At 23.0% G+C, this 24741-nt stretch overlaps 3 protein-coding genes across 3 annotated transcripts; 2 read left to right on the top strand and 1 right to left on the bottom strand.

Annotated features, from left to right (window-relative positions):
• Window positions 1-66: 66 nt before the first annotated feature.
• PCHAS_1034800 (conserved Plasmodium protein, unknown function) lies at window positions 67-561 on the top strand (the record flags this gene model as incomplete). Its single annotated transcript, XM_731547.2, has 1 exon — window positions 67-561. One exon carries the CDS (start codon window positions 67-69, stop codon window positions 559-561), a length of 495 nt encoding a protein of 164 aa, XP_736640.2.
• Window positions 562-3003: 2442 nt separating this feature from the next.
• On the top strand, window positions 3004-4023 carry PCHAS_1034700 (40S ribosomal protein S8e, putative; the record flags this gene model as incomplete). Its single annotated transcript, XM_738118.2, has 2 exons — window positions 3004-3368; window positions 3705-4023. 2 exons carry the CDS (start codon window positions 3004-3006, stop codon window positions 4021-4023), a joined length of 684 nt encoding a protein of 227 aa, XP_743211.2.
• An 825-nt stretch (window positions 4024-4848) lies between these two features.
• Window positions 4849-24234, bottom strand: PCHAS_1034600 (conserved protein, unknown function; the record flags this gene model as incomplete). Its single annotated transcript, XM_736810.2, has 2 exons — window positions 4849-5033; window positions 5148-24234. The coding sequence occupies 2 exons, from the start codon at window positions 24232-24234 to the stop codon at window positions 4849-4851; spliced, it is 19272 nt and encodes a 6423-aa protein (XP_741903.2).
• Window positions 24235-24741: the final 507 nt, after the last annotated feature.

The raw sequence follows: 24741 nt of genomic DNA, 5'->3' as shown, positions 1-24741 counted from the left end.
AGAAATCAACAATTTTAGCTGTTTTAAGAATATTTCTTAATTATATATAATATACAAAGATATAAAATGGAAGTTTTGAATAAGGAAGGGAATGATCAGCATGATACTGAAAATGGAAACCACAGCCAAAATGTAGATAGTAATAATAACAGCGAATTACAGAATGAAATTAACAAAATGATTGAACGAAATGTAGTATATTTCGATAAAACGAATAGTCAGAACAACAAAAATGGCAATAACAATACAACAGGGGTTGTTAAATCAATAAATAAAAAAAGTAAATTGAAAAAAAAACTACAAAACGATAGATTAAAGAAAAAAATAAAAGCAGGAAATACTTTAGAAAAAAAAATGCTAGAAGAAATTAGTGATAGAAGAAAAAAAAATAAAATTAAAAGGGAACAAAAGAAAGCTCAAAAATTAGAAGGAGAATTAAAAGTAGGAAATATGACTGTAATTAAAGACATTAAAAAAATTAGAAAATGTGATAAAAAGACAAAAAATAAAATATTTAAATTATCATCTGATGCTATCCAAAAAATTATTAAAAAGAAATAAAACCATAAGAATATTAATTACTATGTTTTATTCAATATTTTTTGTAAAATTACAACACATTTTTATCGCTAAACTTAAGTTGTATAATTGTTATACATACATAATACAGCTATTGTTTCATCACCTAATTTTTTGGATCTTGAGAACCAAAACAAAAATGTCAATGTAATTACATTTGTTTGAGTTATATAAAAATAAGATAAGCATATTCACGAAGTTGTTATATATTATGCTTTTCATACTATATTGTTTTATCATGTTTATTAATATTTTTGCTATCTTTTATTTTTGCTATCTTTTATTTTTACTTTATTATTTTTTTGTTTTGTTTCAATTTGATGCGAATACCCGCATTTGTAAAGTTATAAAACTGTATAATTTTAATATTTGCATACTAAAATAAATTAAAACACATAAATTGTGAATAACAATAAAACAATCTATATTGATCTATATCATATATAATATAATCATCATGTGGTATAATATTTCTTTTAAATTCATAAGTTAAAGAAATACATGAGATAAATAACAATAGTGATTATATTAATTTATCTAAACAAAAATATAAACATACAATTACAACATATGCATTTATTAAACCAATAATTTTGTTCATATGCCACCCCATTCTACGAGGATTATGATGAAATATATAAATACATATTTTTGTATATTTTCCACATTATCCGTTTTGGGGTTTTAAGTAACTATTTTTTTTTTATTTTTCAAATATTATGAATTTCTTTTAATCATGATTTAACAAAAGAACAAAAAAAGCTAAATATAAACATCCACATGAAAAAAAATACACATAGGCCATATCATATTGTTTTATGTACCAAACCCATATTTTCCTTTATAATTTTTTTTTTAACTTTGAATAGCCAAAATATGGAAAATATTATTTTATTATATATTTTTTTATTATAAAACTTTGATTAAAATATATTTTTTGAATTAATTTTTTTCACAATTTTAATACTAAAAAAAGTATATAGAAATATAGCCTTTTTTTTTGGCCATATATATATACTATTTATTTTATATACGTATTATATTTATTTATATATGCCTATAAAATAAAGGGAACTTATAACCCCCTCAAGTTACTGCTGCCGCTACTAAATTTACGTAAAAAATGGCTTAAAATATAAAGAAAAATTAATATATGCATATTATATTTTTGCGGTATTATTTATTATTAATAAGCAAACAAAAACACAACGCCCAAAGGAAAAGCAATATATATAAGAAAATATTATAAAGAATAAAAAGGGAAATGCAATATGCTCTTTATAATAATTACATTATACATTAGCAACATATGCAATGCATATTATTAATATATATTCCATACATATATATATTCCCTTTTTGGATATTTCTATATAGATATTCTCAAAATTATATAAGCTACTTATTTATTATTATATACACCCAATTTTGTTATTTTGCTTATTTACCCATATACTTATTTTTTTAAATTTATTTATCAAAAAAAATAGTGCTCATAAAATGTATTTATTATTTAAGCATAATAATGAATATTATAAGAAATTCTTTATAGTTTAATAATAAAAAAAAATTATAAAAAAAATTAACAATTTTTTTTGTAAAATATACAAAGAATTATTCCTATTTTAAAATAATGAATTTATTTCATTTTCCAATTTAAAGGATTTCAAAAGATATAATAATTAAAACATAAGAATTATATATAATTCCACTTGTGAAAATTTGAAAAGGTAAGAAATTATAATTAAACATAAGAATGATATTTATATACCATATATATTTTATATAACAAAATAACTATGATACATGTAATTGTATACCAAATGAAAATATACATATTTATGAATGAATAGTGTTATATAAAATATAATTCAATGTTTATATATATGTAACTATAATATAGAATAATATAGTATATCTTATATGATTTTTCATATGCTCGTTTTATATTTAATATCCTTACCTGAAGTTTTTTTTCAATATCATTTTTAATTTCATTAGTCTATATAAAAGTATGAATAGTAAAAATTGTTTCCTCTTTTTAATTATTATAATTTATAAATAAGGGGAGGAACAAATAAATATGTATTACACATATATATTTTTCTTGTATGCATGCATGTTATTTTATGAACGGAAAATTTACAACAAATGAATAGCTATATATATGAGAGTACGCTCATATATATAATAATTTATGCCTACATAAGCATATGCTTGAATGATTAGTGCATATGTATTATTATATGGATACCGTATATGTTTTTGAGAATACCTATTCTCTCTAAGCATATACATATACTCTTTAAAAATAGCTATAACTGATATATGAGATCGATTTTTTATACCAATTTGCATTATATATAGATACCTCTTTATATATATATATGTGTGTGCTAACGATGTATATTATTTATTATAATCATGCATATTTTTGTTTATTTTTTGAAACAGATGGGTATTAGCAGAGATGGAAGACACAAACTTCGTTTAACTGGTGGTAAGAAAAAGATTCATAAAAAGAAGAGAAAGTATGAATTAGGAAGACCACCTTCAAATACCAAGTTAGGTAGCAGGCAAGTTCATGTTGTTAGAGGAAGAGGAAAAAATTACAAGTATCGTGCAATTAAGTTAGATTCTGGTAGTTTTTCATGGCCTGCTTTTGGAATTTCTAAAATGACAAGAATTATTGATGTTGTTTACAATGCATCAAATAACGAATTAGTTAGAACTAAAACATTAGTCAAAAATTGTATCGTTTTAATTGATTCTCACCCATTTACAGCTTGGTAAGTGAAAAAAAATTATTACTAAATAATAAAAAAAATGTGAATAAAATCCATTTTGTGTTTCTTAATTTTATGGTTGGGGGTAAATTTTTTTTTAATGATGATAAGAATATATTATATATTTGTTTCTGAAAAAAAATTTGAAGAAACAATATATTTTTTTAGCTGGAATTACCGACTGAAAAAAAAAATAGCACATATATGTGCATGTTTTACTGTTCCAACCCTTTAATTTATAAATTATATATGCATATATATTCTCTCTAATATACTGAAAACTAATTAAATGAAAAAACTATAATATGATGTATATATCTTTTTATAAATTGAATGCAGGTATGAAAATACATTTGGTGTTACCCTTGGTAAGAAAAAGAAATCAAAAGAGGAAGAAGGTAAAGAAGAAGAAAACACTGAAGAACAAAAAGAAGAAACTAATGAAGAAGAAAAGGATAAAAAAACATATCCAGTAATTAAAAAAATAGGAAAAGCAAAACAAATCGACCCAGCTTTACTTGAACAATTTAAACAAGGAAGAGTTTTAGCTTGCATTAGTAGCAGACCCGGACAATGTGGTAAAGCAGATGGTTACATTATTGAAGGAGATGAATTATTATTTTACAAACGTAAAATGGATAAGAAAAAGAGAAGTTAAACAAATACATATACATATTATTTTGTATCAAATGAAAATATCAAAAGGATAATAGGCCAATATTCACAATAATATTTTTAATATAATAAATACCCATTATGTACATTATATATAAATGTATACATAATATTATTATATATACATGCAAAATGAATGTGCTTTTTTTTATCATTTTTAATAATTAATAAACACGATCCAAAAAAAATATAATTCATTATTTTATAACTCGTTGTTAAACCTTTTAATAGATAAAATATAATTCTCCTTATTTAAATAAAAGGGAAACTTACATAGTTTTCAAAAAAAATTGTAACATTACACTTGATTAATAAAAAAAATGGTTAATCAGTTTAGCCTCTATAAAATAAAAGCCCTGAATATCTGTGCTTTCACTAATAGGTTTAATAAATCTTATGCTTTTCCTAATTTCTATAAAATTAACACATTGGTATTGTATATGTAGTATCTATTTCGTGTCTGCATTCTTATGCAACATTAATTTTGAAGAAGTTCAAAAGTATAATAATAAAATTAGTTTCCGTTCATTTGGCAAAAAATATGATTTTTTGCTCCAAAATATTGGTATATCTTTTCCTCGTATATACCAGTTTTATTCCTTTAATTCGTGTAAAACGAAATGTGTGATATAATTATATTTTTGTTTATAAATATTTCTTTTATTAATATTTTATTGTGTAAGTTTTTTTAATATAAAATAAAACGAAAATAAATAAAGCTACTATACATAAACGTGAATGTAGTTAAAAGAAGCTTAATAAAATTTAATTATGTATTTTTTCATTAATTAGTTTTTTATGTAAAGGATTAAAAACATTGGGGTATTACTTCCCATTCATTGGACTCATCATCGTCATCTTGAACTTGTTTATCATTTTCCCATAAATTGAAAATGTCGTCGTTTGCGTATTTTATTTTTTTTACTTTTTCTACGATACTTAAGGAGAAGTTTGGGAACACAAGTTCTTCGTATTTTTGAAGATCAAATCCGCCTAAAAATTATGTAAAATTGGATAAAATTGAAACAATTTTATTTCGAATAAATGTAAATATGCACTATCATCACACTATTATAATTTCCCCATGCAATGTTTCATTTATCTTACTAGAAAATTGAAAGTTCAAGGAATTCAGAAAGCCAGAATTGTTAATAATAATGTTGTTATCTTCGTAAAACGTTGTGTACATTTGTTTTTTTATACTTTTAACCAACGATTTAGGTATTGCTCTAATTTTATTTAGGGCAGGTTGTTCAGGACCTGTAGTTGCTATAAATCCTAAAAATGTTGTATTTGAAAAATGAGACGATGATAATATGGGCTTCCATATATGCAAACATTCGTCTACATTTTTTAAAGAATAATCTTCGTGCCATAATAATATATATTTTTTTGGAAATGGAAATAATAAATTTAAAATATCTTGAGCATAAGCACTTGTGTACATACTATTTATAGATATATCTGTAACTTCAAGTATTGCAAAGGTATTATCTGTAGGTTTATTTGACGCATAATGTCCTAGAATTATTTTTTGTTTGTTTTTGCTCATCATTCCTCTATCTTTTGGGTCTGTATTTTCAGCTTCGTATATGTAGAATTCATCATATTTCTTTATTATATCCTCTTTATTGCTAATATTTTGTAGATTATTTTTGTTAGAAAATGTATTCATTGCATATAAATTATTTGGTGATTCATTATGTGAATATTTAAAAGAATCAGTTTCGTTACTCATTGGTTTTGGTATTTTACTGCTGCTATTTTGAGCAATTCGTTGGTTTGAAATATTTCCTGACCATATTGCCTTAAAATATGTATGTTCAGTTAAAGAAAATCTTAAATTCTTCAAACATTTATCAATTTCTTTCATAAAATTATTATTAGTATACCTTTTTGTATCATCATTAGGTATATCTTTATGGCAATCTGATTTTTTTATATGCTCAATTGGATTCAGAGAATAACATAATTCTTGCAAAGATATATTTGTTCCTAAAATATCAAATAATACATTAACTAGCTTTTTATCATGAATATTTAAAAATTCAAATAAAATTTTTATGTCTTGTACATTACATATATAATCTAAGTCTTTATCAAAAATTTCTTGCAGTGTTAATTGTTTTTTTTTTAAAATTTGTCTAACTGTTTGTTGCATTATTTTAAACATATATATATCACCATTACTTTCAAATAATTTCTTTTCAACAATTTCTAATTCAATTTGTTTTGGAATAATAATGTTTTTTCCTAAATTCTTATAGCTCTTATTTAAATTATCTTTCATAATTCTTCTTAATAGATATAGTTCATTGAAATAATTAATTCGATGTTTTGGTGCGTTAAAATTTAAATATTGTAATAATAAATTAACATGTGCATCAATAAATTTTCTATCAGAGTTAAAAAATTTACATACACTGTACACTATTTGTATTTGTCTTGATAAATATTTTCTCAAATTATTTTCATCAGTTATTTCGATAGGAGTAAACCAGAAATGGTAGTTATACAGATTAATACTTACATCTTTAAATGGATTCATTTCCTCAAATATAGCACAAGCTTTTTCTTTTTCATATGTATCTACTAGTAATTCTAAATTTGACATACTTTTTTCGTATATATTATTATCATTTTTTTTTTTACTATTTTCAACTTTGTTATCATTTAAAAAGAAATCATCCATAAATCCAGTGGATCCTTCACCCCCTAGATTTGGTTGGATAGATTCTTTTCCTAAATCGATCATTTCAATATCATCATTTAAACTTATACTTCCAAAATTATTGTCTATTCCCCAGCCTTGACTCAGAATACTATTTTCCTGTGCAATTTCATCCTTTATACAACCCTCAAGTTCAACAGTTAATTTATTAGCATCCATATTATTATTCATTTCAATTTTACTTGTGTCCTTAAATATATCAAATAATGGATCATTTTCATTATTTTTCATATTTGGCTTACTTATATGATCAATGTTTTCATTTTTTAGAATTTGAGCATTACTATATGATCCTTGTTTTAATTGATTATTCATACCCATAAAATTATTGTCAAAATTTATTTCAATTTTTTTATTCATTCGACGGTAGTTTGTTCCAGATATACCCATTAATCCGTTTCGAACTTTTTCATAATTCATTCTTTTATGAATATAATATCTCAATGTTTCTGCTTCTTGCAAGCTGATAATAATGTACTTTTTATTTGTGTTACTAAAATATAATTCTAATTTTTCTAAAACAGTTGAGAAAATGTTGAACTTATTATTATTTTTATTATTCTCTATATAATAAGATAAAAGTTTTGATAAATCATAAGAATATCTAAATGGATTTATATCTAAAATATTTACTATTTCATCTATATTATCTTCTTGTAATATATTCCAGACATTTTTTAATATATCCTTTTCTGCATATATGTCATAATTATTGTTCTTATTTGTATTTGTATTATTTTCGTTTTCATTATTATTATTAACACATTCTATTACTACCAACACATTTTTTAATTTTTTAATTTTTTTCGTATCAATAGAATCAGAATTTATAAAATTTTTGGACACATAAACATAAGACGGGAAATTAAGATACATATCATTGACACATATTTTATTTAAAGGCACAAATAATGGACTACTATTATCACTCAATTTTTTGAATGTTTCTGCAATTTTTGGATTTACCAAAGAAGAGATTCCACCTTTATTATTTTGGTTTAAATTATTTACATCATTTTTCATAGATTTAGGATTTGCACCGAATAAATCTGCATTTATATCATCCATTGTCCATCTATATAATTTATATTCATCTTTTTTATATTTTACATTTTTTTTTTTCTGATCACCTGCAATTTTTTCTTCCTCTTTTTCCTTTTCTTTTTCTTTCTCCTTCTCCTTTTCTTTTTCCTTTTCTTTCTCTTTTTCTTTTTCCTTTTCTTGCTCATTTTCCATACTGAATAAATTGTTGTCCATAGAATCATCATTTCCATCATCCCCAATATTCACTAACTGGTTGTTGGTATTTTTATACGATTTTTTAAAAGCCAACACTGAGTTTTCTTTTTTTATTTTTTTCAGCTTTTCAAACAGATCTAATGTAATTTGAGCAAAATTGACTTTCATAAAATTTTCTCGAGGGAAAAAAGCGTCAAAATACATAAACATTGTTTTATTAGAAAAATCATAATGTAAAGAAAAGTATCGATATATTATGTCTTGAATATAAAATTCATCTTCTTTAGTAAATATACTTTTGAAGTTTTCAATAAGTTGGATGATACATAAAAGAGAACTACTTTTTGATGGAACATGTATTTGAATATCAAAATCTATACTTGTATTAAATATATCTAAATATTCTTTATAATTTAATACCCCTATATTTATATAATTATCAATTAACATTTTTATACTTTTCTTTTTTATTATATTAACAATACTGTGTACACATAATAATTCACCTTGTTTTATGTTATTATTAATGTTGTTTAAAATTAAATAATGTGTTAATTCTTTTAAAACATTTCTTTTTTCATTTTCATTTAAAAATATGCTATTATAGCAATCAATCATATACATATATTCTTCATCTTCTGTATCTTTTTTTTCAATATGTTCTTTCTCCTCTGTTTTTCTTTCATTATTTGAGGTACCGCCTTCTTTTTTAGTCTTACTATTTTGTATGTCATTTCCCTTATTACTATGATAATTATCATCACCATCATCTTCTATACTTCCATTAATACTATCCTCACTTCCTGAATTTTGTTCAGATTCGGTTTGGCTGTCTTCACTATAATTTTTATTACACATTTCAATTATATTTTTATTATTTTTTTTGAATCTTTCGAATATTTGCTCATTATCATATACATCATAATCATATATAAAGTCACCCATATCTTTAGTTTGTTTATTACTATTATTTATAATATGATCTTTGAATAAGTTTGTATTTATATTCATAAGTTTAACTAAACATAAAGGTATCATAAAAAATATTTTTTGGTTCATTCCGATCGATCTTAAACGGAAAACACCCTGACTAAAAGATGAAATATCATTTCCTATATTTACTGTTACCAAACTATTTGCATTTACATATTGTTTTATATCCTGCCCAAATGTGTTTATATGATCAAAATAAATAAATCTTTTTTTAATCGGGACATAACAATCTTGTAAAGGAATTATTTCAACATTGAAATTAAGCTTATCATCTATTTTAGAATTTGTGGCTATATTTTTATTTTTTTTACTTCGAGTCTTATTTTTTGTTTTATCACTTTTTTTACCATTTTTGCCAATATCTCCTTGTGTATTACTCGAAATATTTCTTTCATCTTTTTTCTCATTTTCGTCATTTGTATTATCTCTATCATGAGCATAAGAAGAGCTACTTTGACCATCAAAAATAATTCCATTATCATTTTTTTGATTCCCTTTTTTAGTTCTTTTCCTTTTTCTGTCAGTATTTCTTCTTTTTCTCTTTTTCATTGGTAACATACACATATGCTTTCCATTTTCTATATATACACAACAATCAATATAATCAACATATTGCAAAATATAATAAGCGACTTTTTTCGCCGATATATTATTAATTAAATAGCCTGTATCGATCAAACTGTTAAATTTTATTTTTGAATATCTTAAACTTTTTATAATTTCTATAGGTGTAAATTTCGAAGGTAAAAAAATGAAATTAACAATATTTGTATTATTAATAATATTTAATATAGATCCAATGGTTCTTTTTTCATATTTACATTTTTGAATTTCTTCAGGTAATATATCATTACTTGTTCCACTATATCCTACTACATATTTAAATAAAACATTATTTGTTAAATCTTGAGAGTTTGATGACAATTGTTTTTCAGTATGTTTTATATATTTTTCTAATATAATACCAAGTAAGAAGTAACTAATTAGTAGTGTATTTTTACGTGTTAAATTATACAAATAATATAAATTTTCTTTATCATTTAAATCAAGCTTATCTAAGCTATCAACATAATTTCCTAAATTGATTCCCTTGCTTTCTTTTTTACTTTTTAGATTATTATCATATAGAAAGAACCTACTATTATTTATGTCTTTTTTAGTTTTTTGAATTTTAGCTCCGCTTGATTCTATTATTTCTTTGTATAAATAATACATATTTTTTATTTCATTTTTTCCGTGTTTTATATGTTTTTTTTTATTTCCAATTTTATTTTTACTCGTAAATGATTTTTTATCCTTTTCAGATATTTTCTTTTTTTTCGGAGATCCATTAACAAACATATCATCTTCTTTACTGCTATCAGTTCTTTCAACAGTACTAGTTTCATTGCTATCTGTTTCAAGTCCCACATCTGAATACAAAGAGCCGTCCTCTGAGTCGCTTACAACATGGTCATAATCTTTTTCTAAAGAATAATTATAGAGAATATTTTTTAGAGAAAGAATAAAATCAAAATATCTCATTCCTTGATATCTGTATGATAAAATTGTGAGGGAAACAACTACATCAATATTTGTATATTCAGACATAGGTGATGGTGTATCTTTGCCTATATATGGTACAGCTAAAAAGTAGCGACTTTTGCTCATAATAATTTGACACTTATTTATTTGTTCTACTGATAATATACCATAATGTACAGTATTTATTTTCGAGAAAACAAAAGGAAGAATACCATTAATATATAAACGCGCTAAATTTAACATTTTACAAAAAACATATTCTAATTGATTTATTTTATCAAAAATTTTAATATGGTAATTACTTGATAATATATTCAAATCGGTGTCATGTAAATTGTTAACATCTATATTACAATTTTTATTATTTATTTTTTTAATATTTAATAATCTTCTTATAGTAGAATTACTTAAATTTGTTTCTTTCCCTTGCTGTTTTTCTCCTATTTCATTATATCCTATACATAAAGGCATACACAAATAAGACTCTATATCCTTTTGACTAATACCAGTAATCTTATACGATAACAGAAAATAGTATACATATCTAGCTAGTATCCAGATAATATTATCATACCATTTAAAGTTAATTATATGAAAATGAGGTATTATAGATATATCATGCGATTTTATTCCATTTTCTATTTCTTTATTAAACATTTTAAGTAATTCATCAATATAATCTGTATTAGTATTAAATTGGACATTCATTGGCATAGTTAATTTTTTATTTATTGGATAAAAGAAAAAATCAATTAATACCCAGCTTAGTTTGTATCTGAATAAACTTAAATCTATATGTGCATAAGATGTATTATTACTATCATACTGGGAATTGCCACCTTTTAACATTCTAAATGCATTTACTGCATTTCCAGAATGGATATTTTCAACATTGCTCATACTGTTATAATTCATTATATCATCACGTTTGTGAATATTATAAGGGCTATTAGAATCAATATAATAATCATGACTATCTATTTTTCCATCAATCATTTTTTTGTTTCGATTTTCAATATTCCAACTATTTTCTCCATCATAATTAGTTTTATATCCACTAAAAGTATTTAATGCACCTCCGTGAAAATCTCTTTCATTTTTTTTATCCCATCCTCTTTCTTTTATTTCTTCTTCTCTTTTCAAATGTCTAATATTGTTAACTAAATTGCTGACTGCCTTTCCTGAATTACTAATAGCTATTTTTACATTTCTAATATCAACATTATCATTTTTTTTATCATATAAAAATTTTAAATAAGGGTTATTCATAAATACATCTGTAAAATTCCTTACAACATTAACTAAATCAATATCTCTATTGGCTCCATATGGCCAATGTAATTCACTTTTTAATGGATGTAAAACGTTATCTATTTCATCAATTAATAAAATACTTTTATTTAATATATCTATAATTCTTATGCATAAATCAAGTTGTTTTTTTAACATATTATAATCAGCAGCTGATGATGTATTTTCGTTAATTTTCGACACTTGAGTATTATTAATTGTATTTGCTCGTTTTGCCATTGTAGAATTAGCTGAGCCTAAAACGTAACTAGTATTATTCGTTGCAGTATTAGCATTATTTTCTTCATTTTGAAGACCTAAAAATTTGGTTAATACATCTGTAATGTGTGCTTTTGCCTTTTGCTTAATCATGTCAATTGTTTTAATATTATTCAAATCTTGTATTGTTGAAATAACCTTTAAAAATAATGATTTTATACATGTCGGAGTTGTTACTAAAATATATTTATTTTCTAATGCACTGCATAAATTTACATATAAATCTGTAGTAATATTGTTATATCTACTAAAATTAAAATAAAAAATATTTTTTTTTATAATTGAAGAAAATCTAGATCTAAAGGTACTGATAGTAAAGTGTATTAATGATTGGGGACACATATTAAATACTAAGAAATAGTTTGAAAATATTAAAAAGTATAAAGGAGATAATACTGTTGTTTTTCCACCCCCCATAATCATTTGATAACAAAACTGTTTTCTGTTTTTTAAAAAATCGCGTTTTAATTTTTTTATCATTCTTACTTGTTTTTTTCTTATAACTAAATTATTTGTATATTCAAATACTAGTAGCCTTGGGTCATATGTGTAATAATAATAATCGTTTAGTTGCATTTCACTCTTTCTAAAATTATTTACGGTATCTTCATTTTTTTTATTATCATCTTTGCTCAAAAAATCTAATTGACTTTTTATTTCTGAATCATTATTTATACCGCTAATATCATCATCACCACTAGAAAAATAACAAGAACTTACATCTGTTGAATCTTCATTATATAACATATCTTTATATAGAACCTTTTTCTTAGTATTCTTATTTCGAATAGTAAAATAATGTCTTTCTGTTAAGGTTAATTGTGTCAAATTTTTAATTCCTATTTGTATAGAATTTATTGCTTCATTAATTATTTTTTGTTGTTTATTCAAAATTTTATTTAGCATAATATTTTTATTATCCCCATCTGGTGTGTTACTACTAATTTCCTTTTCCTTCTGTTTTAATAATTTTAATTTTAAATTATACTTTTTAAATATGTTTAAAATATTTATAACGCAACTTATGCATTCGTGTAAAAACATTTTCCTATTCATAATAAGCATATACAAAAGAACTATATTAATAAGTTTTTCGGAATTTTCTTTTTTTAAATTGGGATTTATCATACTTAAATATTCATATGCATATTTTGACATAAAACAACTAATTAATAATTTCAAACTTATCTCTTTTTCTGCATTTCCTAATACCCCAAATTTATATAAAAAGTAATTTGCATATTTTTGTAAATCATTTTGATTGTCCTTTTCTTTCATAGTATTATCTCCATAAGCTAATGTGTTTTGGGCATCGCCACTATTCCCTACACCTCTATGATTAAAAAAATCATTTTCAAAATTCCATGGATCATTTACTTGTGGCAAATTTATATCATCTTGATTTCCCCTTAAATTAGAATTATTCATTGCAAACAAATCGGCTTTGTTTTCAATTTTCTTTTCTTCATTATTTTCTGATTTTGAAATTTTATCACTATCACCTAATCCTCCTGTTTCTACTTCCTCTATATATTCATTAATATGATCTAAAAGTTTATTATCCTGAACAAATATTTCGAGCAATATATCCTTTATACTTACAAATATATTTACATATTCCTTTAATTTTTTTATATTGCCAAACGCCATTTTAATTTCATCAGCACTAAAGCCTGTAAATTCATATTCAATTTTTTTTCTTTCATAATCCAAAAAGTTTTTATAATCTTTTTTCATATTTTTTATAAAATATTTAGAATACGTATTTTGGCACAATATATTATTGTCTTCAAAATCAAAGGTTAAAAAATTGTTCTTCTTTATTTTGTTTATATCATTTTCCAAAGTTGATACATTTCCAGATACACCCATATTATTATTCGGTATTTTTTCTCCCAAATGTAAAGAATTTGCATTTTCTTGATTAATAATACCGTTTCTTTGATCTGATTCAAGTGTATTTCTATAATTTTCGAAATTATTAACATCTTCACCTGTATTTGTATATTTTTGATTAGCATGAGAAGTGCTGTCACGTCTTATTTTTCTCAAATATTTATACAACTTCTTAAATGGGCTAAAGCATAATTCCTCTAACAAGTTATGGTCTATTAATAAATTGTTTTTGATTTTGAATGGGTATATAGCTCTACGTTCACATAAATAATCGTCTACATTAATATTTATTATCAAACGGTATATATTCATATCAGTACTAGAAATGGCGAGATTATTATTTAGAGAAAGGGGGATAATATTTTTATTAATTCTTTTATTCTTTTCTTTTTGGAAATTATGGACAAATTTAAATATATCATTAAAAAAGTTAAATATAGAATCATTTGTTTTAAAAAAGTTTAAATAATTTTTCTTCATTTTTTGATCATCAATCTTTGGTAGTAAATTTATTATCTCTTCATGATTTATTATGAAAATAAATATATATATAATTTTACTATATTGGCTTATATTATAATTGTAAAAATATAAAAATCTAGACAAAAGGTTAGCATATAAATAAGTATTTTCTCCTTTCACAATTTTTATATTTAAATTATTAATAAAGAAATTATAAATAATAAAAAAGTTGTGTATACCTAGCGAATCTATTAAACTATTTAAATATGACAATGCTTCTATATTATTTTTATCTTCCATTTTTTTGTAACTTATATTATTTATTATGTTACCAATATTATCATATAAATTTACATTCATAAAAATATTTTCATCAATATTATTTATATATTTTATAGTTTCTATTTTTGGAATATTTATTTGCACATCTAATTGAGTACAAGGTTTTTTATCATATCCACTTTGTTCGGTTTTGGTTACCCTATCCCAGCAATCCTTTACATTTCCAATAATGTTATCTTTCATTTGCCCAAAATTATAATTATACTCCATTTTATTTCCAGCTTCTTTATTTTTATTAACCTTATTATAATCGCTTTCACTACTTTCACTTTCATTATTTTTTTCAAGCTCATTGGCAACAAATGCTTTGGGTATTTTACTTTTTTTCTCATACTGTATTTGATAGTTTTTCATCTTTTTCTGATTTTCTATTTCTTTTGATTTTAATATATTGTAAAAAAAGAGAAGGTTACACTTATCTGATTTCATTTTACTCTCTACAATACTATTTAATATTATATATCTATTATAAATTAATTTATACTTATGTATATTAATATTACAGTTTTGATATAAAAATATTTCTTCATCTATCGTTAGTTTGCATTTGGATTTAATATAAATTAAGTTATTTATATAAAATAAAATATCTTTTACTACATCCCAATAAACACATATATTCATATCACTGTCTTCTCCTTGATAAGTATTATTTAAATTCGCATTTTCTTTTTTACGAGCATTTCTTTGATCTTTGCTATTTTCTATTTTTTTACTTTTATGTATATTGCTGCTTTTTGCGCTTTTTCCTTTCTTCTTACTCGTTGGTGTTTTTTCCTTTTTATTAATACCAGCACTTGTATTATTATCGGATACTTTTTTGCTACCTTTTATTCCCCCTCCGTTATTATCATCATCATTGTTAATTTTTTCCTGCGCATTTAATTCTTTTTTTTTATTTTCTGCTTCAGATGATATATAATTGCTATCATAAGAAGAAGCATTAGATGCAGAATACCCCATATCTGAGTCTATATCACTACTATTACTAGTATCATCATTATTATTTTCATCTCGATTTCGATCATTCGTATTTTTTTGGTTTCTTTTTCCTCTCTTATTATTTTGGATTCGTCTTTCATAATCACTATTTCTAAATTCGTTTCCACTTGAATTTTCATCATTATTTTTATCTGTTTTATCAAAATTCCACAATGATTTAACATAATTAAATATATTATAATAGTCGTCCATTTCCCATAAATATCCTTTTCCTTGATATCTATGTTTTTTTTTTTGGATAATAATTTTAATTTGTTTAGACAGTGTCACAAATATTTTTAATCTGCATGCACATGAATCTACATCTGAGTATATACTATGATCACAATAATTTAATATATTTAATAAGTATTTTATTTCTTTAATATCTTCTTTGCATATACTTAAATTGTTGCAATATTCCATAACTTCTTCGTGATCTTTATTCATATATTTATATACAATGAAGAAAAAGCAACTATATAAATTACGGAAATTTAAAAATAATTTTGAGCTGTGTATAGATAAAACAATATATTGCATAGAGCATGAATCGTTTCCGGGCTCTTCATTAAATATATCCACATTTTTATTAACATCTGTATTGATATTAAAATTGTGATAGTATATACTTACATACATATAATTTTTTAACAAAATATTTATATGTTTCTCTAAAAGAGTACACAAATGAATATTCTTATTATTAAACTCTTTGTATAAATTAGAAATGTTTAGAAAAAATGGTTTATTTAGTAAAGATACTAAGAAAAAAAAATCATTTTTATTATTTTGCAATAAAACTGTATTATTCATCTTTTTAATCACATTATAAATAAATCCATATTTTTGCATACTTCCGTTATAAAGAAACATATTCAATTCATCAAAATAGTATTTGCATCCGTCTTTTGAATTTCCACTTTTATCAGCATAGTTAGATGTGTTATTAGCACTGGTACCAGAAACATTATTACTAGTGCCCATATCTTTATCATTTGCAACTTTTAAATCGACATTATTTCTTCTTAAAGTTAATTTCAAACGAGGAATTTCAACGACATCCACAGTTACATTACTATCTAATATATTTTGATAAGTATTATCTTCATCATATTCATTATTTATATAATAATTATCGTTCTTAATACAATTGCCCTTTTTAAATAATGATTTAATGTTAAGAGTATAAATTAGTATATATGTAATATGGTCAAATTTCATTAAAATATTGTAAAAATCTTTATACACATCATTATTTTCATAGCTTAAAATATTTATAAGGGTCATAGGTTTATAATCATTGTTTACTTTCAAAGAAGCGACTTTTTTAGAATTATTTGGAGGATTAAATATTCTCAATTTTTGTATAATACCATATGGAATATTATCGCATACACCTTTATTATTTTTATTAATTAATAGCTTATTGTTTGTCGATTTTTGTGAATTTACAACATTATTATTGCCATATTCTTCATCATTAAATAATTTAATATATATAATATTATTTTTATTTTTTTTACTTTTCTTCATACTTTTAACTTCACCAATCAAACTGTTATCACTGTTATACCAGAAACTATAATTTTGGAGCAGTATGTTTGGAATAAATGTAGACAAATAATTAGGATTTAAATATGTTTGAACCTGCATATTATTATATATATTTCTCGATATACTTACATTATATTTTTCATATAACCCTTTATTATTATAATAGCATAAACGAACATTATTATTTTCAAAATGGTAATATAAATTTTTGCATCTATTAATATCAGTGGAAAAAAATATTTTTTTTACATCACTACAATAATATAATTTTTTAACAAATCTATTAACATTATAATATATGTTATATATAAATATACAATCAATGTCTTTACGATATAATATTTCTCTCAGTCCTAGTCCTTCAACTTTTGGATCTAATATCTTACTGTCTACATTACTATTATTTGTATTATTGTTACTTTTTGTAATGCCTCTATCCAAAATATTCATTTTGTTTCCTATATTGTTTGCTGCCTGTTTATCTTCAATAGTACCATTATTTATTAGTGCTTCCCTATTCGTATTTTTGTCACCTTTTCTTGTTTTATCTTTATGTTCATATTCGGAATTATAAAAGGATGAATCATTATTTTCCACTAGTGAATCATAAGATGGAGATGAACTAGTATTGTTTGTATCTTTTAAAGAATCCTTGTCCTTTTTTACGGAATGATCTTCATTTTTTTTGATGACAATGTTACCATCTTCACTAAATGACGATCCATCTGTTATACACAGTAAACTACTATCATATTGATTTTGTTCATATTTAAAATTGAAAAGACCTTCAATATTTTGAGTCTCATAATTAATATTAAACGATTTTAATTCATAATAGTTACCCATTCCATTATATCCATCTTTATTATCATCTTTGCCTCTACTTTCATCCCCTTCATTTTTATTATCACCATTATTATTAAATTTGTTCATATCTTTAATGTTGTATTCCCAAATTAGCCTTACGTATATATCATTATCTTCCTGTTCATATAAAGTTCCACATTTTACTTCACTGCTCAGAAAATTGTGAAATATTGCCATATTCGGCATATTTGTTAACATATTATTACTTTTTATATAAAAAACTTTTGATTTATCATATTTGTAGCACATTAAATTCTTTAGTGTAATTTTTCTTGAGTTTCTCCAAATGTTGAGTGTGTGTTTTTTTCCAATGATATTAAAGGCACAGAAATTTTGATAGGACTGGGTAATTAATACTTTAATGTTTTTTTTGATCTTTTGAATTTTTTTTTTTTTATTTGAATTCATATAATTTTTATTATATAAAAATACATCTCTATAATTTTTAAATTTTTTAATATTCTCATTTAATGTTATAATATTATTATCTTTATAGGAAAATGTGAATAATTGTAAATTTATTAATATGTTTTTTTCCTTAATAATTTTTTTAATATATGATATATACTTATTATTGCTTAGTATGCTATCCTTTTTTAGTTTCTCTTTTTCTCTTTTCTTTCTTTCTATGTTGGTATAGCTTTTTGTGTTGCTTTTAAAAAATACTGGGAAATTTAATAAATTATTAACAGAAGTAGATGGTATAGATTCAGTATCATGCAACGGATTCTTTCTATTAGATGTGTTTCCATTCATAGTGTTATTATTACTGCTACCATTATTTAATGCGTATTGTATTTTTTTTTTATTTTCGCTTTGTTTTTTTCTTTTTCTCTTTATTTTAACAACCATGTCATTTTTATAATGAATTTTTTCGTCACCCTTTTGATTTTTCATCGCGTTATGAGATGAAATAGCATCCTTATTTTTCAAATCTTCTTGTTTGTCCATTTGAGAATTTATGTTTGACACACCATCATTGCCTAATACATTTTTAGCATCACTATCAATTGAGGAATCCTTTTTATTATTGCCAATCATTACTTCTTCGTTTTCCTCACCATTATTGCATAAAGAGCTATGACAATTAGACAAAGAAGAATAATCAGATGATTCAGAAGTACATGATGAAGTTTCAGACAAACTTAATTCAGCTTCTGAAGCATTAGATGTAGATGAAGTAAAATAATAGTTTGACTTAGTTATGAAATTTTCATTGTTATTTCTTTTCGATTTAGATTTTGTTATACGATTATCAAAGTCTTCATCAATACTTCCATTATCATTTGCAACATTTTCTATTGTATAAATTCCTACATGCTTAAATTTATGAACAGGCAACCACTTCCTTATAATATTAGCATTGGAATTAAAATTAAGAAATATATTTGAATTATATCTATTTAAACTTCTATTATTATACATATTTTTATTATTTTCATGCACACATGCACAAATATGTATGGTATGCTCAAAAATTATATTTCTCTCCATTTCATTTTTTTCTAAATATTTCAATAGCATATTTCTTTGCTTATGAACCGAAATAAAAATATCACATTCGCATAAAGAAAATGTTTTTATCATAAGACTGAATGGATTATTTTTATCATCATCACAAATATTATTTCCAATTTCTTTTCCTATTGTTTCATATTTATTTTCATTTCCCATTGTGCTACCAATATTATCATTAGTATTTACAAATAATGAACCTAATCCATATATATTTTTAAGATTTGAATAATTTGTTTCAGCACTAAAATTATAATAGGTTAATATAAAAAAGGTCGAAGATAATATATTTTGAACTATATCTTTATTTAATTCGCTATATTTTATGTCTTTATATATGAGTAGTATACAACCATGGTATATACATGAAGTAGTTATATCATTTTTTTGGATTGCCGATTTAATATACTTTAATAAAATTTTTATTATATCATTTTCTAACTTATGCTTTATATTTTTATAATATTTATTCAAATTATACAAAACTTCATCTGAGCAATATAATTCATTCTTTATTAGTTTTTTTCGAATTTTTTTCAAAAATTGTACAAGTCGTTTGCTACGTCTTCTCTTCTTCTTCATTCGTCTTTCTTCTCTTTTCTTGATTTTATCATTTTCATCTATATTTGTATTTCCATTTTTTTCAGTCTCATCTAACATTTTAGCATCACCTTTATCACGTTTTCCACCTCGATATGATAAGCCCTCCTTAACAAGAATATTTTTAATGTTTTGCAAATTATATCGTATTTCATTATTTATTTCTATAATGCTTTTTAAATATAAATTTATATATGTACATAAAATTATGATAAATATCATAATAACCTTTGAATTATTATTCGATTCATTGTCGAAACTAAAAACAATTTCCAAATAAGAATAAATACTGCATAAAACATTTTTCGGACTAAGTATTAATTCGTTAATAAGTAGACCATATTTTGTGGCAAATATATTTCTATCCTTTGAAGGAATATAATTGTCTTCTTCAATATTTTTATATTTATTTTTAAAAATGTAAGGTTCAAATAATATGCATAATAATAACTGCTGTATATCAAAAGATTGAAAACTTTTTATCCTATTTTTATCACAAAAAAACTCTAAAATTAACGGAATCCTAATATATGGAACTGTTAAATATTGAAGTAATATTTCTACATCCCGTAAATCTAAAGATTCGTGAAAAAATGGCAAGTCCGGCACATATAATACATCTAGTTCATTTTCGATATATGTATTTGTATATATATTCGGATTGGAATAAGTCAAGATTGTATTTTTTTTTTTCATATCTTCATGTGATTGCATAAATTGGTATATAAAGGAAAAAAAATTTCCTTTCACATTTTTAGGAGGGCACATGTATCCACATATATCGCATTTTTTATTAAAAACGGTAACATTTAATTTATTTTTATAAGAAAAACTTAAATTGATATCATCATATTTGTATAATCGTACAGAAGGTAGCTTGTCAACATATGGGCACATATATGACTTGAATATAAATAACATGTCTCGTAAATGATAAAACTCAGGTACTAATTGTTTAAATAATTTATTTTCCCCACAATAATATTCTATTATATGATTTTTCTTTCTATCTAATCCAAGATCTAAACTAATATTTTCTAATATTTCGATTTCACTTGTACTTATATCATCATTTTTTTCAAATGAGAATAATTGGCTATTTTTATTTATTTTCTTTTCATTAATTTTATAAAAATATTCAATAATATCGGATCTCATAATATTTAATTTGGGATTTATAATTAAAAAATAATTACTAAAGCATTCTAAAACTGATATATCAATACAATAACCTGATAATTTTATTCCATCCCTATCTTCATGCATATATTCATTTAAGGATGAATAACTGTCTTCCTCATCACATCCAAGGAATCTAACTCCCATGTTAATATTATTTTTTGCTTTGTTTTTATTTCTATTTTTACTACTATCACTGTCTATATCATCGTATATATTCTTCGTTTTCCTATTGAGTTTGTTACTATTATAATATATTGATTTTATTTTCTCTTCTCCATCATTTATTTCATTATTAGAAACTGTTTTAGAAGAAAATCCATTATAATGAACAGAGAATATAGAACACACATCACAACATGGTATTCTTAGAAAAAAGTCATATAGAAACAAAAGTATTGAGCAATTTATTATTTTATACATAACTATTTGTTTATTTTGATAAATCGAACAAGATATAAAATATATATTATTATACATATGATATATCTCATTGAATAAACTGATTTGTAATGATCTCTTTAAATTTTCCCATTTTGATAAAAATATAAATTGTTTTGGAGGTGGCAAAATATTTATTAATATGTGACTAATAAATGAAAATGCTAACAAATAGCAATGCTTAATGTAACTTTTTTGATTTATTAATATATTTGTAATTAAATTAGTTTGATATAATATAACATATAAATCATTAAAAGAATGTATATGCTTTTTAGATATATAAAAGGATATAGGGATATTTATGTCTTTTTTTATTTCACGTTTTCTATAACGTTTATATAAATCTTCTTCGAATTTTATATACATTGGAAATTTAATTGTATTTCTATAAATTCTTTTTTGTATTACATCTATATTTAATGTTAAATCTAAGTAATATTTTCCTTCCATTTTATTATACATGTATTTTATATATAATATTTTTTTCACCATTTCATTTAATATATCTTGTTTTATCATTTTATTTATATTATACATACCTATTCTCATTTTGCTAAAATAGAGGTGTAATAATACACACATCTTTCTTACACTCATATCTAGGAAAACAAAAAATGTCTTATCAATTCTATTTGAATCTTGCTTTGTTTCGTTTTTTTTATTAAACATATTATCACCCATTTCATAATCATAACTGTTTCGACTGTTATATTGATTCTGTAAAATATTCTGGTTTTGTCCAAAATTGTTATTTTCATAGCCATAATTATATCCATTATTATTTGTGCCTATATTGGTGTTACTCAAAATGGAACTTCCTTCATTTTTCCCATCCTTAAAATTGGACATTTCCTCTTTATTTTTCTCAATTTTTTCATATTTATATAAATCATCGCATAACTTCAGAACAATACTATAATAAATAAATATTTTAAATATCTCAATATCTTCATTTTGAATATTGATTATTTTAAGCATATATATTATGCAATAATATAAACTCATTGAAAATGAGGTAAACTTGTTTTTATAAATATTTACATAAATACCACCATATTTATCATTATCAGTTCGATTCGAATTTTTAATGTCATTATTAATATTATTGTTTGTGTATTTGTTATCATTCATTTCGATATTCATCCAAAAATTGTCTCTATTTTCATTCATATTGTTATTCATAAAAAACGAATTGTTGTTGTTCGAATTTATATTATTGTTATCATAACTTCCAGATAGACCCAAATTAAAAGGATCATTAAAGCCTTGAGAGGCACCCATATTTGGTGTATTTTCAAATGAGTTTATATTTTCAAAAAATCCATTATAATTAGAACTAGGTAATTTTCTTTCTGCGTGTATTTTGTCAAAACTTCCAATTCCATCGTTCAAATTAGAAAGGTCATTGTATATATTAAAAAAAGAATTATTACTATCGTTACGATATAAACTACTAGTTTTTTTAACCATATCATTTTTTTCATCAGCTATTTTTATAGTTTTATTATTACAGATATTCCAATTATTCATTAAAAACGAATTATTTAAATATGGTAATAATATTTGATATAATATATCAACATTGTCAGGATTTGGAAATATATATAATCGATATAAACATAGCCAAAATAAGGAATTCGTTAAATAATTCTTACTTATATTTTTTATACACACAACTACATCTCTTAATAATACTCCTAAATTATCAACTTCGTCAATTTTAAATGGATGATATTGTATACCATATATAGAATTGTTTAAGACTGAAAAACTGTATAGATTATTTTCTCTGTGTATTATGTATAAAATTTTGATTAACATTTTTTCTTTTTGTAAATAAAACCCTCCTGGTAATATTAAAAAATTATTTTCATTAAGATTTTCGATTTTATTTATAATATCTAATATAAATGAATATAAATTATTTACGTCTAAGTATCCATTTTTTCTATGATTATAATTATGATAAATTGAATATATCCTCAAAAATAAACTATAGTCACAGTTATATAACTGTGTTTTGATATAACTAAATACATTACATAACTTCTTATAGTTTAACTTATCATTTATTGCATTATTATTATAACTTAATCTTCCTATTATATTATCTATCAATTGAACAAACATGCATATATGGTTACTAATATTTATACTTAGACTCGCTACTTCATTTCCATCTTTTTTTTTCCTTATTATTTCATATACATTGTCTTTTGTGCTTATATTTAAATCGTAAAAGTCTTCAGATAAGAACTCGATGGAATAAGTGTTGTTCCAGATATAGCTACTCATTTTTTCGCGGGCTTAAAAAACAATTAAATATATAAAAGCAATAGAGTAATGGGATAATATGAGGGTGCGGGAAGAATCCTGAATATCCATATGACTAGACGAAATGGAATATCATTTGAATTGTAAACAATCGTCGTAATGATCGCCCCCAAAGAGCATAAACGGTTTTAATGCATAAAGAAATTTCAATTTACAAATATGCTATTAAAATCGATGGAAAAATAGTGATAAAAAACATGAACAACTCATGTAAATTTTTATAAATGGCAAGTATTCTAATCCAAAACAGGAAAAGAAAAAAAAGCAAAAAAAAAGGGAAATAAAAATATAAGTTTAAGTCATTTTTACATAACAATCAATATGTAGATATAATATATATACATATATTCGGTAAGCCTTATAAATTTCCCTTTTAAAAAAAAGAAAAAAAGATTTTAATGCAAACACCAAATATAAGATATATATATTCACATACTATCGTATTTTAACAAATTCATGCATAATATG

The sequence above is a fragment of the Plasmodium chabaudi genome (assembly GCF_900002335.3).
Source record: "Plasmodium chabaudi chabaudi strain AS genome assembly, chromosome: 10".
NCBI classification, from domain to species: domain Eukaryota; phylum Apicomplexa; class Aconoidasida; order Haemosporida; family Plasmodiidae; genus Plasmodium; species Plasmodium chabaudi.
This window is presented reverse-complemented; position numbering and strand designations above follow the sequence as displayed.